The sequence below is a fragment of the Numida meleagris genome, chromosome 2, assembly GCF_002078875.1.
Source record: "Numida meleagris isolate 19003 breed g44 Domestic line chromosome 2, NumMel1.0, whole genome shotgun sequence".
Classification (NCBI taxonomy): Eukaryota; Metazoa; Chordata; class Aves; order Galliformes; family Numididae; genus Numida; species Numida meleagris.
In genome coordinates this window covers 78,118,504-78,137,380 of record NC_034410.1, presented here as the reverse complement: position 1 = coordinate 78,137,380, position 18,877 = coordinate 78,118,504, and the positions used below count along the sequence as shown (strand labels likewise).

At 43.1% G+C, this 18,877-nt stretch overlaps 1 protein-coding gene across 1 annotated transcript; it reads right to left on the bottom strand.

The window, feature by feature from the left end:
* SUN3 (Sad1 and UNC84 domain containing 3) lies at positions 15,404-18,666 on the bottom strand. Its single transcript, XM_021386385.1, has 6 exons — positions 18,586-18,666; positions 18,111-18,195; positions 17,543-17,646; positions 16,708-16,878; positions 16,270-16,362; positions 15,404-15,568 (listed from the first exon to the last, which is right to left on the bottom strand). Exons 1-6 carry the CDS (start codon positions 18,664-18,666, stop codon positions 15,404-15,406), a joined length of 699 nt encoding a protein of 232 aa, XP_021242060.1.

The window sequence follows — 18,877 nt, the reverse complement described above, 5'->3', positions numbered from 1 at the left end:
AGGGGTGCCCTTCACCAGCTCAGGCTGCCCAGGGCCCCATCCAACCTGGCCTTGAGCGCCTCCAGGGATGGGGCACCCACAGCTTCTATGGGTGACCCGTACCAGGGTCTCACTGCCCTCTGAGTGAAGAACTGACTCCTTAGATCCATTCTAAATCTTCCCTCTTTTAGTTTAAAATCCCTTGTCCTGTCACAACAGTCCCGGACAAAGAGTCCCTCTCTAGCTCTCTTGCAGGCCCTCTTTAGGTCTGGAAGGCTGCAGTGAGGTCTCCCCAGAACTTTTTCTTCCCCAGGCTAAACAAGTGCAACTCCCTCAGCCTTTCTTCATAAGGGAGGTGCTCCAGCCCTCTGACTATCCTTGTGGCCCTCCTCTGGACTCACTGTCTGTTCCACATCTTTCTTGTTCTGGAGGCCTTGGGCCTGGATGCAGTACTCCAGATGGGACCTCACAAGGGCAAAGCATAGCAGGGACAATCACCTCCCTCTCCTTGCTGGCCACTCCTCTTTTGATGCAGCCCAGGATACCACTGGCCTTCCAGACTGCAAGTGCACACTGTGGGCTCATGTCCAGCTTTTTGTCCACCAGGACCCCCAAGTTTGTCTCCGCACGGTTGCTCTCAATGAGTTCTTCTCCCAGTTTGTACTCATAACTGGGATTGCCTCGATCCAAGTGCAACACCTTGCACATGGTCGTGATGAACCTCATTAGGTTCATGCGGGCCCACTTTTTGAGCACATCCAGGTCCCTCTGGATAGTATCCCTTCCTTCTGTTGTGTCAGCTGCACCACTCAGCTTGGTGTAATCAGCAGACTTGCTGAGGGTGCACTCAATCCTGCTGTCATTGATAAAGATACTGAAGAGCACCAGCCCCAAGATGTGGAACTGATGTATCAGCTACAACACAAGAAACAAGGGATCCCCTGGCATCTTATCACCAGGTAGAAGGAGGGAACTCGAGAGGCAGGGGAGATAGAAGCAGACAGAAGAAAAGATAGAAGGTAAAGTTAGAAGGTTTCTGCTCAGGGTAGCAGGTGAATCCCCTCTCTGCCTACCCCACCCTCCCAGATGCCCTTATACAACAGACATGAGGCTCAGGAACTCGATGGACAAGCAAACAGTGGTGTAGATGAAGGTCCATCCAGGCTGGAGGGGCTCACCCAGGGCAACTCAGCCTGTCCCCTGTATCACAAACACCTCTGTCATGAAGAAAAGAAGGGTTGTTGTCATAGGCAGCTCCCTTCTGAGGCGAATAGAAGGCCTAATATGCCGACCAGACCCAACCCACAGGGAAGTTGGCTGCCTCCCTCCTGGGGCCTGGCTAAGAGACATCACTAGGAAACTCACCAGCCTAGTACAGCCCTCCAACTATTATTAGTTTTCCATGGCAGCAAATGAGGTAGCAAGAAGTCCTAGGACAATCCAAAGGGACTTCAGGGCCTTGGGGCAACTGTCTAAAGCAATGGGGGCACAGGTAGCGTGTTCCTCTACCCTTTCAGTAGAAGAGAACAGAACTGAACAGGCAGACCCAGTTGATACATATGTGTCTCTAACACTGGTGTAACCAACAGAATTTGAGGTTTCTTATTCATAGGATGATCCATACAACACCAGGCCTGCAGGCACCTGACTGGATGTACCTTTCTCAGAAGGGAGAAAGGATTTTTGCACAGAAGTTACTGGGGCTTTCATCAGGGACAGGCAAGGCAAGGACAGGTACTGTGTGTGAGGGAGGGGCTAGTTACAGAGCTTATAGTTGGCGATGGCACAGTTGAGAGACTCTGGTTAATGATTAAGCGACAAGCAAATAAAGCAGATGTCTCTGGGCAAGTCTACTATAGACTGCCCAGCGAGGATGACAACACTGATGAATTATTCTTTAAGGAACTATGCAAAACCTCCAGAGCAAACCACCCTTGTCCTTATGGGGGACTTCAGCTTGCCAGATATTAACTGGGAATACCACACAGCTGATACAAATAGGTCCAGGAGATTCCTAAAACACCTTGATGGTAATTTCTTGGCACAGGTACTAACAAAGCTGACGACATAAGGTGTCCTCCTATGAGGGCTGCTCTGAATTAATGTCTGCTATTTTATGATGTTGGCCCACAATATCAGAGGCTGACGTTGGTGGCATGGCAGTAGAGGTTGAACTTTCCCACCAGCATTTCCTTACACTTTGTTGCTGTGTGATGGATGGCAGCAGAGGGGCAGTCTGACAAAATGGCGTCTGACATCCAGATGAAGCAAAGGTGTGTCACGGAATTCCTCCATGCAGAAGAAATGGCACCCACTGACATTCACTGACACTTGCTGAATGTTTATGGAGACCAAACAGTGGATGTGAGCACAACAAGGTGATGGGGGGGTGCATTTCAGCAGTGGCAACAGCAGGTCACTTGACTGGTGCAGAATTTTACAAGAGCAGCATGCACACTCCTGTTCACCATTGGTAAAACGCATAGTTAATGGTGGAGACCATGTTGAAAAATACTGTTTTGTAGATGAGAATCTGCTCTATCGGTGCTCAATCGGTTAATAGTGCTCTATCGGTTGTAGTTCCCACAGAAATAAACAGGAGGCATTACTTTGAGTAACCTACATAGGTTTGTTGCTCATAAACAGAGAAGGTCTCACAGATGAAGTAGCAATTGTAGGATGCCTTTGTCATAGTGATCATGAAGCAGCTGATTTTAAATTCTTTGGAGATAGGAGAAAAACTGCCACCAAAATCTCAGCTCTGGATATTAGGAAAGCAGATTTCAGGCTGCTCAGGGAACTAATTAGTGAGAGCCCCCGGAAAATCGCTTTTGAAGGCATTAGGGTCCATCAGTGCTTCACACTTTTTAAGTACAGCCTCTTCAGAACACAGGAACAGGCAATTCCAAAATGGTGGAAGACAAGCAGGCAGGACAGAAGGCCAGCTTGGATGAACAGGGATTTTCTTTTAGAGCTTAGGTGGAAAAAGAAAGCGTACGACTGCTGGAAGCAAGGTCAGGCAACACTGGAAGACTACAGAGATGCCATTGTAAGGAAAAAAACTGTGCAGCCTAGACTAAGCTACATGAGAGTTGAGGCTGGTCAGTACAGTCGGGGACAACAAAAAGAGCTTTTAAAAAAACTATGTTAACAGTAAACAGAGGAACAGAGATAACCTTGGTTTGTTACTTGATAAGGATGGTCACCTCACAAACAGGGACACAGGCAAAGCAAAGATGTTTAATGTCTTGTTTGCCTCCATCTTCAACATCATGATGGGCTGTGGAACCCTTGTAGCCTTGATTTGGAGGACCATGAATGCAGTACTTGATACTGCATGAAATGGCATCTATAGAAAGTAAGGCTGACAGTCCTGTTATCAAAAGAATACTCTTTCTTGCTCACCACAAAGCATTTTTATAGTCAATCTCTGAAGCCCAATTTTTCATACAGTCACCTACCACACTTTGTATGTCCAGTCATTCTGGACATTTAATGTCATTAAAACTATTAATAGGACAAAAAGTAACAAGATTGGATTCTCTACTTCCATTTTTTTTAAACTAACAAAAAGATCAAAAACAGGTTATTGCATGATATGTAACTACAATTTGAAAAACAACACACAAAGAATCTCAGAAACAGAATACTGGACAGGCTATTTGTTTACGGAAAAAAAAACAGGATTAGTTCTACATCTTTTTCAACTAAATCTGCACGTTCAATGCAGACACGAGTTTTGAAGAAACAGATAAGATGAACTCAATGACATTACAGATGCTTAAGAAATAAATGAACAATTTTTTCTTGTTTCATTGCAACACAAAATAAGTGTTTATATTTAAACTAGTCTAAAAAGATGGAAGAAATAAGAATGAAATATATATTCAGTCACATTACAATGAGAATAGCCATTAGATGTTCCTACAGTTAAGTGGCTGCATGTAACAGGAAAGTTATTCTTCATGTATCCAAACTGCCAAATTATTTTTAAATCTCAATCTGGAATTAAAAATATTCACATATTCAGTATACTTGGCTGTAATTCATAAAATGTAATTGCACTTTTGTTTCATCTTAGAGCTTGCAAAGCAATCAGTTTGAAAAAAATGAAATTATGCCACTTATTAAAGATATTCAGCTCAGAGATGAAGCACAATACAGCTAAGTAAATGTTCCAGTATTTAAAACAAGTAATGCTAGATTTTTGTGAGTGAGTGCCCAGCTTTTTACTTCAGCAGCTCTCTGAAAATCCTTCAAAAATTAGTAACTTCCATTGCTTTTAAATGCAACTGCTGATGACTTTGAAAACTTAGCCATTGCATGACTGTTCACTGTAAAGCAAACAAAACGACATAATTAGTGAAATAAGGCGAACTTGAGAAAACTTTTCCACCCTTGAATTCATTTGGAACTTTCTGATTTGTTACACTAATTTTATTTGATGTTTATTGAAGAACTTGTAAATTTTGCTGTTGCTGCAGCTTTCCATTATTCTGAACATGCAAACACAAATTCCAGGGCTTGCCACCTGCTTTATATGAAGAAATCTTAGACTCCAACAGCACTTCAGGTTGTTAATATTTTAACTCATGGTATTCAAACTGACCTATGAAGACTCAGTTGGCTGACAGTGCAGAGCAAACTCCTCCTTGGCTTGACTAAGGAAAGTTGGGTATACATTAATGGCACATTAAGGAAACATCTGAGAATTTGAGGACTGTCCTCTGGGCAATACCTAATAGTATGAAAAATAAGAAGATAATTTTTAAAATAGGATATGGCTTACACTTTTAAAATTAAAACCACCAATATACAAAGAAGTTGTTCTACTATGAAGGAGTTCTACTAAGAACACTACAGTAAAGCACTTGAACAGAGCTGAGTTACTAAGTTAGGATCTTGGTTGTTCCACATCTAACAGTTTCTTAGAAAAAAACAATAATAAATACCAGAACCATAGAGTGGCTTGGGTTGGAACAGACCTTGAAGACCACCTAGTTACAAACCCCCTGCCATGGGTGGGGCTGCCATCCACCAGCTCAGGCTGCCCAGGACCCCATCCAACCTGGCCTTGAGCATCTCCAGGGATGGGGCATCCACAGCTTCCCTGGGCAACCTGGGCCAGCACCTCACCACCCTGACACCCTAAAATGGACAGTCTTAGACAAGAACTCCAACATAGAGGAACATCATTCAAGATTAGTGAAGAGAGATTATACATCAAACTATGCAAAGCAGAACAATAAAAGTACTTTAGGAAACTTTGTGCAGACCTAACAAGAAAAGGAAACCATACCATAGAAAAGAATGACCGAATTCTCATCCTCAGGTCAGCAGTACCAGAGTTGTGAACACCCACACAGGAATTCTTTATGAATTGATTTTTTGGGCTTTGATACAGCAAGTACCTTTAAGTCCAAATGAGCAGGAGATCTATAAATTTGTGAATACTTTTAAATATCCATACTCTTACTTTTTCATGACATTATGGTCTCCAACTTCAGGTAAATTTATACTGAACACCTTACAGAAAGCTTTCTACAGAAATATATATTGAATTCATTTCAATTTTGTTTAAGAAGAAATAAAACTTCTTACTCAACTGATGAGAGTTAGAAAAGATTTGGCTGCCTCGCTGTTAAGTAATTTAACACTAGAGTTTAATCATCTCCCATTTCTCCTTTCTTTTACATTTTTAAACAGTTAAGCATTTTTAATCAGTTAACTGAAAGCAGTACTTGCAAAAAAAGTTCCTCCTAGAATCAGAATATCAAAGTATGACTGAAAGAGCAGTGCTACTGGTGATACTTCACAAAGTTTAATTATGCTACAAAGACTCTCAAGGTGTATTCTTTCTAATGTTGCAGTTTACCATTGCTGGGAACAAGAAGCCCAGCTCTCTAATACATTTTTATAGATGCTAAAAATAAAAAATGGTAACCAAGGGCTGTATTAAGTGAACATCACTAAATTTCTAGAGAAAGTATATAAATATAACTGAGTAATTCTGAAAAAAATAATGAAATTGTGCTTATTTTCCCCAGAACAGTAAGCAACTACTGGTGATTACTGAATTTTGTGAGAAAATAAATATATATATATAGCTGAAATTCCAAGGGTATTAACAGTTTGCCTGTTATGCATACCCAGTTTCTTCACACAGGCTTATTACTTAGTGGCCTTCTGTAATGACAGGAGAGTTTTTCTACTGGTAAGGTTTCAACACCATAAGCTCCAGCTCTGACATCACCTGGTACTGTAGCCTAGAAAATTGTTTAAAACTCTGCTACAAAATTAAAGATTTCAACATGTCTGAATATAATCTGCAGAACAATTTTTTAAGTGAAAACTAACTTAAAATAGTATTTTTTATTTCCTCCTCTCAGCTGCAGCTTCATGTACTTAGACTTTTTTTTACATTTGGAAAATTTTGTTAACTAGCCAGTAACTGTGCATTAAGCCATTTTCATGTTTTTCCTTTTTTTTTTAAGCATTGGTGTGACTTCACCTTGAGTATTGTGTGCACCTCTGGGCTCCACAACGTAAAAAGAACGTTAAGGTCCTTGGAAGCATCCAGAGGAGGGCAATGCTTGTAAGAAGGCTGGAAGCCACATCCTATGAGGAGGGCATAAGGACACTGGGTTTGTCTAGGCTGGAGAAAAGAAAGCTGAGAGACAACCTCACTGGTTTTTACAACTTCTTGAGGAGGGGAAGTGGAAAAGGAAGTGCTATTCTCCCCTCACTGGACACTAATGGCAGGAGGCACAAAAGAGTACAAAGTTGTACCAGAGGAGGTTCAAACTGAACATGAGGAAAAATGTCTTTACTGAGAAGGTGGCCAAACACAAACAGGCTTTCCAAGGGTTGATGCCCCATGCCTGTTAACGTTCAAGAAGAATTTGGACAATGCCCTCAGCAGCATGCTTTAGCTTTTGTTTAGCCCTGAAGTGGTCAGGCTGTTGGACTAGATCATCTCTGAAGGTTCCTTCCCACCAAACTGCTCTATTCCATGTACTGTTCAGATAAATGTATTTTCAGTAGAACATTTTAAAGTCTTCAGCTCTTGGATTCAGAGGCGTACAATGTAATGAGTGCACTCAAACATAAGAGTACAGTTCAATTTATGAAAAACTTTATTTTTTATAGCATAAGTAAAAATGTCATACTGAAATGGATCAACTTTCTAATGGTTTTTATTATAAAGTATTTAACTTTTCATAGCATTTAAGGTTATATCCTAGTTCAAGCAAGTAACAAAATAAGTGTTAGAATCTCAGTATGTATATTTTGGTATCCTTAATTAATTTAGATACATTGTTTTTTTTAAAGTACAAATTGTTTTGTTGCTTTGAGTAAACACAGCTATTTAGCATATAATATTTCTGTTGTATTCTGAAATTCAGGATAAATATATATATTTAATTTATAAGGCTGAACATATAAATATGCGTAACTTAGCCCATGCCACTGTTACCCTACTGATGCATCTCCTTTAAAACAATGGGAAATGTCAACAGGTCTGGTGTAGAACTTCAGGTTTTCTTTATATATATTAAGGAAAAAATCTAGGTATATATACTGGCAGCTTTTCTTTGAAGTTTGCTGTAATCTAGCACAATGGTATTCGTCCATGTTATAAAACAACTGAACTACTCAATCAGGGATGAGTCCAACTACAAATGTAATCTAATAAGATAAAAGTAATCAAGCAAAGATGTAAATAGTGGGCTTTATCATAAGTTATATAATACCTTACTTTACCCAATAGCCTTACTAATTACTGTTTACACTCCTGAAATTGTGGCTTCAATTTGTTGCTTGCAGGTGCTGATTCAGACTATGATGGCTCTGGATAGAATCTGCAATAAAAACAGATTAAAGTATTTATAACTTCAACCTTGAGAATAAAAAGGTCAACTAACATTGACTTTCTCTCACATAAAAATGCATATAAATTTCAGTACTTTAAGCTAAGAATATCGACAAGCTACATGCAAAGTTTGCATTATGATGCAAGACTATAACACAACACAAATGAGCTATGGATTTCTATATGCAGTGGTTTATCTCTCCTGTCTGATGCGTCTTGGACTTATACTATGAAGCAGACAACAGACAGAGTTTCACCTCACAAAGAAACTGCAAGATGCTCATACTGTCAATTACTTTGAATAAGCAGATAAAAGTACTCAAGTGTGAAGAAAATACAAGTGCTTCCTTCAGTGCTCACCTGAAGGCATGAAGAAAATAATGTCAAAACTGAATTGAGATACATGACTGGAAGAAACCATACTGTTAAAAGCATTAGGAACCCTCTATTTACATTGAAATAAGAAAAACTGAAAAAATCAGGGCAATTTTTTTTCACAGTTTGTGGGGGGAAAAAAGAGCACCTTGAAAATATAAAATATGTATATGTCAAAGTATACAGCATAATGACTTTTAACCAAACTTTACAGTATATCCATCATTTTGTTCTGTTAGTATTATAATCAAACAACAATATCATTATTACTGCAAAAATCTTCAGTTTTCTTTATATCCCAAGTATTCAATTTAAGGCACACTCCACAGTAAACAAATCAATTACCACAAAATGAACGAATTTGGAGGTTTCAGAAATCCAAAGTACTTTCACTTTACTCACAATTAATGGCAAAATTCAATAGGAAAAGCGTCAGTGTGCAAAAATGTTACATAGAATCTCAAGACAGAAAGAGGAAATATTCAACGTTTTGATTAATGCTAACAAAGAGCACTTTAAGGCTCTATAGCTGAACTGTTAGGTCTTTATTCCTCCCAATACAGCGACCTTTATGTGATTCGAGTTTGGATATGCAAGATGAGTTTGAAAAGCAACTTCTCACGTTACACACCCTATTTCAGGTCCAGACTGAGATCTGACTTCATCCCTTAGTTTTGTAGGGGCTTTCATCTAAACAATAGCACAAAACCACAGAATCATAGAATTATCTAGGTTGGAAAAGACCTTTGAGATCACGAAGTCCAACAATCGCATAACACTACCAAGTACAGCACTAAACCATGTCCCTAAGCACCCATCTACATGTTTCTTAAATACTTCCAGAGACGGTGACTCCACCACTCACGTAGGCAGCCTGTTCCAGACTCTAACCATCCTTTCCATGAAGAAGGAAAGGTTTGTGCTCCCCTGGCACAAACTCCAGGCCATTTCCTAAAGTCCTACCACTTGTTGCCTGAGAAAACAGACCAACACACACCTCACTACAACCTTCTTTCAGGTAGTTGTAGAGAGCTATGGAGTCTCCCCTCAGCCTCTTCTCCAGGCTAAGCAACCTCTGTTCCTTCAGCTGCTTGTCATGTGTCTTGTTTTCCAGTCCCTTCACCAACTTCATTGCTCTTAACACATTCCAGAAACTCTTTCTTGCAGTGAAAAGCCCAAAATTGAACATAGTATTTGAGGTGCAATATATATGTAATTTTAAATATATATTCATGTTTACATGCAAAGCAAAATTACTGCAAATATACTATTTTTAATATTAACGGAAGACAAAAAAGTTGATTCAGCAGGCGCTGAAGTGTCATAGAAACTAAACTCCCTGGTCACTAAGTCTTCCACACACTGATATCTCAAGTTTAAGAAAGTCACATCAATCTGTAATGTATACACAAGCATAAGCAAAAGGTCTTCAACAAGGAGGAGTATTTTAACCTTTAGCCTTTATTTCCAATTGTTTTGGAAGAGATATACTTCAGAGCTACTGATACTGTCCATGACAAAAGTACATTTTAAAATCATAAATAAGCACTGGATAATTTTTTAATCCAATACAACCATTGGAAAGCCAGGATATTTAATCACATGGATACATTTACTTTTTATAATAATTCATAAGAATAATCTATTTCATAAACACATGTACTGATGACAACTGTAACAAAATTTTCTGAAAAAAAAGTAGGGTCAAGGACTATTGACAACAAATAGCAACAACAGCGTAAGTAAACCAAAACAGGCATTAGGTAGAAAGAAATTTTTGCACAGAATAGCCTTGCATAATTGATAGGTAACTAATAGTAAATATCAGTAGGTTGCTCCGAAAGTAATGCTTGCTATGTATTTCCTTGAAAACTACAACAGATACAGATAGCACAATAACACTTTAATAGAGCAAATTCTGAGCTACAAGAATTTTTGCTGTGCCTGACTTTCTCTTAGGGTATAGCTGACATGATTGCAGAAAATGGAAGTCCTACCTGCAACCCTGTAATCTACACTCACAGAAACTATAATGTGCATCATTAATTCCATCTGTTCACTGGTATTGACAACAAAAGAACAGATCATTCTGAATGCAATAAAAGAGCGCTTCATGAAGCTATTTTACCACACAACTTGATGCCTACTTTTTCTAAAGCAAAGATGTTTTCAATAGCTTTACCATACAAGTTAAATTCCTGTTACTTCAGTTGCTTATAGAACTATTTCAGCCCTAAATGTCAGCAGGTTTAGCAGCAGTAGGGATTCACAAAGGCCATGCACAAACCCCCTAATCTCTGCAAGTTCAGAATAATGTTACTTGCACACACAAATGGCTGCAGGATTAGGAGATGAATCAATTCTATAAGCATGCTACTTACATTGGTCAGAAGGAAAGCTTATTTTTCCCACTGAATTCTTTGTTCATAGAAAACATTTGCTGTTCTGCTTGGTTATTTAGCATATATAGCTGGGAGCTTTACCTGTGTTAGAGAAATCTTAAATTAAGAAAAGGAGCCATTATGAAAGTAACCAAGAGATGTCATAAAAGTTATAGTACAGTTTCAAGATTTTTATGGCCTTTAGTATCTTCGGAATATTATTTACAAGAGTAAAATTAGAGGCGCAAAAGGGAATAGCATAAAACTAGAAAGGACCTTAGTTGGTTATACTAGATGAGATCAGTTGTTATCAAGTACATCAATAATGAGAAACATACTCATCCATGACCTTTTCCCTCACAGTACACTTCACCAAAAGTTAGGCTTCAAAACCAAACTGTCCAGTTGCAACCCGTCATCTCATCTCATTTCTCTGTATGCAATGTATCATAAAATCCCAATCCCCAAACTCGGGCTAGTGTGTCAGCTTCATTGTTTCCCGGTGACTGTAAAGGTTGGTGGTCAGAAACTTGGTAGACATGTACGGTCCCGTGTTTAACCACATTCCATATGTCTAACCACATATCTCTGCCCCAGACTGGTCAGGCGTGAATAGTCAGTTCCTGGGTGGTCCACTGTGCAATCCAAAGAGTGAGCCCCCAGTACACAGCACAGCTATCTGTGCAGATATTCAGTATATCATTACCGGTTTCCTTGGGTGATAACCATCCACACGGATCGCAGTTCTGCCCATAAGCTACTCTGACCATCCCCCTCTTCAAACCAGATTGTTTCAGTGGAGGGATGGTATGCCCCTGCTCTCCACTTGCTCAGGTTACCCTTGCTGGACCTATCTGTATACCAGGCATCTTCAGGAACAGGATATTTCCCTTCCTGAATGGGACTCTTCCCCGGTCCCATTCCACTGTCTGTGCTTGGGCCACCCCGTCTTAGGAAGGTGGGTCAGATCTTTCTCTCACCCCTGAATTGGAAAGGTGGTCTTAACTGTGACTTCAGATGTTTGGGTTATCAGCTCTACTGCCTGTAATGCAGAATAGGTAGCCAATAACTGTTTTTCAATCATACTATACCTCTCTTCTGCTCCATGCCAGACCTGACACCAGAACCCAACTGAGGTTCATACAGAATTTTAGCTCTGCCATAGGCTCCAGCCAAACCCATCCTGATTAACATGGACATCAGGTTTGGCTGGAAGGTTGGGAATTGAATATACCCAGTGCATGAGCCTGTCTAACAGCTGGTTTTGCTTGCTGGAAGGCCTCTTGTTCCATTCTGCCCCAGTCCCATTTTTGGGCTTTCTGAGTTGGTATAAAGGCCTCAGCAGCTGTGCTAAGTGGGGTATAAAGGAACACCGGTACCCCAATATACTCAAATATTCTTGCAGCTGCCTTGGCGCTGTAGGGACTGGGAACACCTGAACTTTGTTTGTTATCTTTCCTGACCAAACCACACCCAGGAATTTCACCGATAGGCCTGGTCCTTGCACCTTCTGTGGGGTTATAGCCCATCCTTTCTCTTGTAGATAGGTAGTCAGTGCATCTACTCTCTTTCTTAATGCCCCCAGTGAGTCATATGTCAACATGAGATCATCAATATAGTGGTACAGTTTGATGTTATTGGGATTATTCCAATCTGCTAAGTCACACGCCACTAAGTTATGACAATATGTAGGTGAGTACACGTACCCTTGTGGCAGGACCTGAAAGGTCCACTGCCTGCCTCCCCACATAAGTGCAAACTGATCTTGCGATTCTTCATCAATGGCAATACTGCAGAATGCATCTGCCAAATCTAGGACACGATGGTAGGTTTCCATCTCCCTACTCAATGTGTCTGTCAGGGAGGCAATATTGGGTACAGCTGCATGAATGGGCAGTGTGACCTTATTTAATCTCTGTAATCTGCTGTCATTCTCCATGTGTCATCTGACTTCCGTACTGGCCATATGGGGGAATTATACAGGCTGTGTGCAGGTCTTATGATCCCTACTTTTTCTAGTTCCTGCACCATTCTAGAGATTTCCTCTTGCCTCCCCAGGAGTCTATACTGTTTAGTAGTAGTAGTCCGGCACAGATCTGTCAGGTGAATAGGCTCATGTTTTGCATGGCCTCTTAATATCAGATACTAATACACCTCTCTCTCAGTCTGAACTCTCCCAGTCGTCAGAAGAGTCAGACCCCATAGTATATCTATGTCCAGTACATACTCTGGGACTGGGGCAACAGACACTTTATACTCCCAGTATGGGAGACACTTAACTTCAACTATGTCTGGGTTACAGGGATGGCCTGTCCCCCAAACCCACCAGTCATCACTATATCCCCATGGAATTTAGTTGGATCACCATAAATAACTGAGGTTTCTGCACCCATGTCTACTAATGCCATCTTTTGCTGTAGGTTCTTATGGGACCAAAAAATAGTTAATTCAACATAGGGTCTCCAGTCCCATCTGGGGGCCCTAGGTGCAGGGGAGCTGGCATCCCCCATCACGCAAACAATGTAGTCACCAATTCTTTTTCCTCAGGTGGCTAGGAGATAGTGGTCCGGGTCACTTGAGGAGGCTCTTTCCTTTTGTTTGGAGCTATGAAATCCAAGTTCCACGTTCCTATTGGTACTTGCTCAATAATTCTTACCCCTGCTTTTCTGGGGATATTTTGAAGCTTCTGATTTTCCTCCAGCTGCCTCCATAGCTGGAAGAGGACACGACTGGGCTGGCAATCCATTTTTGTAAATTGAATCCCAGCCCAGATTAAATCATTAAATATCTGCTTTTGGGATACCTGTATGGGTCCCAATTAAGAAGTCGAATCTCATGAGGTTGTTTTCCCTGTCAGAGGACTGAGGGGGAGCTGATGGGCCCCTCTGGCTTCTGTCTCTGTCATTATCAACAAGCTGGACTAACTTCTGCAGGTCCGAGGTGGATGTGTGATGTAGACCTGTCTTGGTATGCCCAGTTCTGTTGCTTGTTTCCACAACCTATTTCTTTCAGGATCATATACCTCATATCCCCCTTAAATTGGTTGGATACCATCCTCCCTTGTGGGTTGGGTTGTGTCTTTGAGTATATTGCTGCACAAACCAAACCCTCCTTGAGGGCCCATCAGCATTTACTAATTGTCTGGCGGACCATCCCATATGACATCCATAACCAATAATATCCTGCACCAGATCATTCCAGGTAGGGATCGGGGGTGCCATCTATCTGGTCTAGCATACTCCCCCTGCTGTTCACAGCATTCCTGATGTGGTCCTGTATTCCTGCCACAAACATCTTTAGGCCATCGAGGAGAACTCAGAGTAGGGGAGTGAGTCAATCAGGATCAAGCGGAGCCAGCATAGGAGATTCAGCTACTACCCCTCATTGATACATGGACTGGATACAGGCAGCTTTTTATACAGATGACATGAGGTCTGAAAAGCTGGCTGTTCATATGATTAATGGGTCACCCCAGTCCTGTGGGTCGATTCCTCCTGCCTAATACACTGCACAAGCAGTCAGAGGGAGATTTTCTTGTCCAGGTATTATATTGAGAAAGACACCAGGACCCCAAAATCCACAGGCTTCCATATCACTTAAGATAATTCTATCTCTTCTTGTCAAAGACACCCTCCAAAGATATTCTGTTTCTGATTCCTGTGGTGTCCTAGAGTATTTCTCTTGTAATTTGGCTTACTTGGCCGGGGACCACAGAATTGTCCTGGTGGTGGTGATGGTAATAGGCCCAGGCTGGTCATTTTCGCCTGCTTCAGTCATTGTTTCCGTCTTGACAATGGGTCTGAGTGTGGTTGTAGGGGAAGGTCGCTCATCATCACTAGAGTCCCAGATAGCGCCATCCCACATCTCAGGGTCGACACTAGATACCAGCTTCTGGATCTTTTAAGGGTTACAGGTGGTGGGCATCTGTGATATAATTAATTTCAACTTTTCTTGTAACTTTCTTTCCCGAATTTCAGTTTCAGCACAGGCATTGTGTCATAGAAGTCTGACTCGGGTAACAAGTGGCTGTGGACAAGGGACAGAGCTCCTCGAAAGAAGCATCTAGCCAAAGGGAGGTTGTTTTTTACCTTGGAGTCATTCCTGCTGTTGTCCATACACCTCCAGAATGCCTTCCAACACAGTACACATCTGTCAGGAATTCCACAAAACTCGCTATACACCGTGAGTTAACACTTGGGGTTCTGCCTTGGGCTGCACACTCCCCTATCCCTGGGCAGAACAAACCACTGGGGGCTTCCGAAAGAACCATCCTCAAGTCTGAGCTCTACAGAGACTCACCCAAAGACACCACAGAGACAGTGAGCAGCACCAGGGCAACCATCTTCCAAACCTTAGTTTGCCTATGAAGGAGGAGAAGCATGGTGAAGAATGGTGAAGCAGGCAGTATCTGTACAGTTCAGAAGAAGACTAAGGAGCAACAGGTTTTTAAAACTCGCAAAGGAACCATATCCTTACCAGTCCCCATGCTCGCCTTCTCGTTGCTCCATATCTCTGAAGAACAGGTAACGAATCGTGGGATCAAACACTTGTGCCATCCGGACCAAGAGTGGCTAAGGTGTGTCATAAGCAAACTTGCTGAGGGCACATTCTATCCACTCAGCCTCCTGCGCAGGTTTTGGCCTAATACACAGTTGTGCTGGCCTTGCTGTAGACAAGGGCCCAACTCATACCCAGCTGCTCACTCACTCCTCCTCCCCAACTGGATGAAAAAGCTCATGGGTTGAGATAAAGACAGGGATATCTCTTAACAGTTACACTGATGGGCAAAAGAGACTCAACATGGGAGAAGTAATTTATTCTGAGGTAGATCAGATAGCTTTTCCCCAGCGTCACTGTCACGGGCTGGATTGCCGTGGAGCCTGAACTGATACACACAGGTGTACTCCAGGTGGCTCAGCACTTGCAGCCTTGCATAACTGATGAACCCAGAGTGTTCATTCTGCAATGAGAAAAAGAAATGAATTGTGTTATCCTCTCTTCTCTTTGACCACTGACAATGCGGGAGCAACATACTCGTGCAACATCTTTCAGGCTGTCTTGCTAGGTCTTTTGACATGCTGATATGTTGCTGTAGCACAATCAAGACATTGCTTACGCTGCTCCACCTCTTTGGCCACATGAGTTTTAAAGGAAAAAACAGCTACCAAAAGCTGCAGCAAATACGTTGGCAAGTTCTTTGTACTTGCTTTGAGGTGTGTGCTCATGCATAGAAAATGTAGGGGTGTTGCTCTCTTTCCTTTCTCTAAAAGTCACCCAAGCAGAATGGCCTCCCTTATGCTGCCTGTTACCAGCAACAACAAAATCCTTGGGAAGCCACACATCCCCAGTGTGAAAGTAGCACGCCAACAGTATTGCGTACTACATGAGCTGGCCACTTGTGTGCAGTCTGAACCCACTTGGTCATGGTGATTTCTGCTGCAAGAGTAGCTGAAGCTTAGTGGAGCAAAAAGCTGAAGTAGCTCTGAAGCTTAAAGACCAGAAGGAAACAGAAGCAGCACAGCACTCCGGGCATATGCCACTTTAGTAAGTGGCAGCAGAAGAAATGCCAGAGGACTCTCATACCCTTCTGGCTTGGAAGCTTCCCCCCAGTCAGCCTTGATTATCATCTCCTGCACTTCATGTCCCTCTTTGTTATCATACCTTCAGCTGAAAGGTCTGGCTGGGATTCTGGCCTGACATGAAAGTTAACTCTCCCAGGAACATTCCATTCTCATCATCTTCTTCCTTCAGGCCCTACAGAAAAGACAAGATTGGAGAAAACAGGACAGAGGGATGCACTGCTGGAAGAGGATCACAAAGCCCCATGGGGACTGGAAGCAAAGAAGGTCTAGGACCATCCACTGTGCCACCTCCTTTTCCCACAGCCTCTCAAACTACCAACTCACTGCAAGAATGGGAAACTTTCTTTGCTGTACTACATTGGATAAAAGAGGAATACTGTGGAAATGGAGCAACTCTGAAGAGACTGTTTCTCCTCTGAGGCAGGGAAGAACTGCATGCCACCGCCCCGTTGGATCTGCAATCACCCCCCACATCAGACACTACACAAAACCCCCACAGCTTAGAGGAATCACTTACATAGACAGCAAAGTCCTTTGGAGCACTGGAGATGCTGTCTGCGTGGTATGTTGTTGCTGGAATTCCATGGTTTATCGTAACTGCTGTGGGAAAGATGGGCACAGGCAACTTGATGAAGACCTGTCCTTGACTTCCTGGGAAGGGCCAGCAGTTTCCTGGATGATTGTCAGGCTAAAAAGAAGAGAAGGAGAAATAGTGTTCATGTGCAAAAGAGTGTCCTGGCTCAAATTCCTGCCCGAGCATGCGGAGCTCAAGAGGTGGATTGGCCCATCAGCTCTGCTACAAAGCACAGGCATACTTCAATGACAGTGAGCTGGGTGCACAACTTGCAGAAGCTCTCAGGCTTCTTTTGTGAAGCAACTTGTCAAAGACAAGGAGGGGCTGCTGTGGCTGAAAGGCACCTGTCCAGGCCAAAGAAGGGCTCACCTGCATGAGCCCTTCCTAGAAGAGGAAGCGATCGCTCCCTCTCATCCAGTCCCACCTCCTTCCACTGGGACCAGCCAAGTCTCCGACTTGTGCAGGTAGCTCAGAAGCAGTGCCAGGATGGGCTAGCAAACACAACATGGGACCCTCCTGCAGTGTATGCTGTCCATGCCCACCTGGGTTCACTAAGAGCCCCAGCGTTCTCACAGCCCAGATCTCCCGAGGCACCTTACGGGTTCCCCTTCAGTGCCAGCCTGACAGTTCCACAATGGCTGGGAAGACTAGCAAGCTAGCCTGGCAGAAGCTTGCACAGAGGACTTGGGGCAGTCTGGCAGAAGAAATTCTCAGCAGGGAGACACAGGAGGGGAGTAGGTCCTTGCAAGAAGACCACAGGTAAAGAAGGCTGAGACACAAGGACAAGGGTAAAGGCAATCCTCAGCACTGGCAACGACTGCCAAAAGACTTTTCCACTTCCAGTCCAGGAGGGAGAAGTCTTGGAATGAATGATAGCAGCACCTGCAAATTAAAACATGGGCACAGTGGTCAAGCAAGGCCAGGAGGAATCAAGGGCTGCTGACATTGTTTTCCCCATGAATAGCAGCCCAGCGATGCCTGCTGCCTTTGCACTGTCCTCTTGAAAAGAGCTTCTAAGTAGTCATACATCCCAACAGTGATATTCCCTTCGTTCTCCCTTGTGTTATCCCTCTGCAACACAATGCAGGGACTCACTCAACAATCCTAACGGGCCACATAAAGTGACAACCACATGAGAAACAACACAAAGTAGGTGTAGTGCTTTTCAGATGTGCTCCAGCCCACTAAAGACTCTCTCAGCAAGCACATTGTCAGGGGACAAAGTGGCCATGGACTCCTCACCCCTAATCCCCTGCCACTGCTCAAATGCCCATCTTGTCAGACTGGACAGGAAGTGCTTTGGAACCAACATCTGTGCTCTGTTTGGTTCTGCAGTTGAATGGCACCTGAAGTTTTGCAGGCATAATCAGGCATCTGGAATGGGCTTGCTTCCAGGTTCTCCAGTACTTGGTTGATCATCTCTTGAACTGCCTTGGAAGGAACACAAAGGAGAGTGCTCGTCAGAAGGAAAACGAAGGGGAAAAGAGTTGCCTCCCAGCTCCCCTGCAAAGCCAGCCAAAGCTGGGTGCTCACCTTGGATGTAAGGAACACTGGAATTGCCTCGGAACCTCCAGAGCTCTACTCTGACCAACAGGCATAGGAATGGAGAGGCTGCTCGCTCCAGCACTCTGGACGCGGAAACGGCAGGAATGGGCTTTTCCTGTCGAGATGCCCAACGACAAGCAGCACTGACGGACAGTCCTGCTGGCCAGGAGATGGGGCTCGAGTCAGGCACAAAGTGGGGATTGCCCAGGGATCACCACAACAGCTGCACTCCAGCCATACACAGAGAGTTAACTTAAAGCAGAAGACAGAGCTTGCCTGCTGCTGTCGGGAACTAAGGCAAAATGCAGAAGCAAGCACTGCCAGGCCTGGGGCTAACATGGCCTTTGAGATTCCCATCACGGGTCATCATCAGCTCAGGCTTTGGGCAGACCTGGGACTGTGCGAGTTCAAGCCACCAAAAGAGGTGGTATCCAGGGAGCACGGGCTCTGAAACCAGAACAGCTTTCAGACTGGATGCCCCAGGAGAAGGGTGAAACACAATGTTTCCTTTCGATCTGCACAGGCCAGGGGAACCCAGGTCTCCCAGGCTTCACTCAGGGTGTTGGCT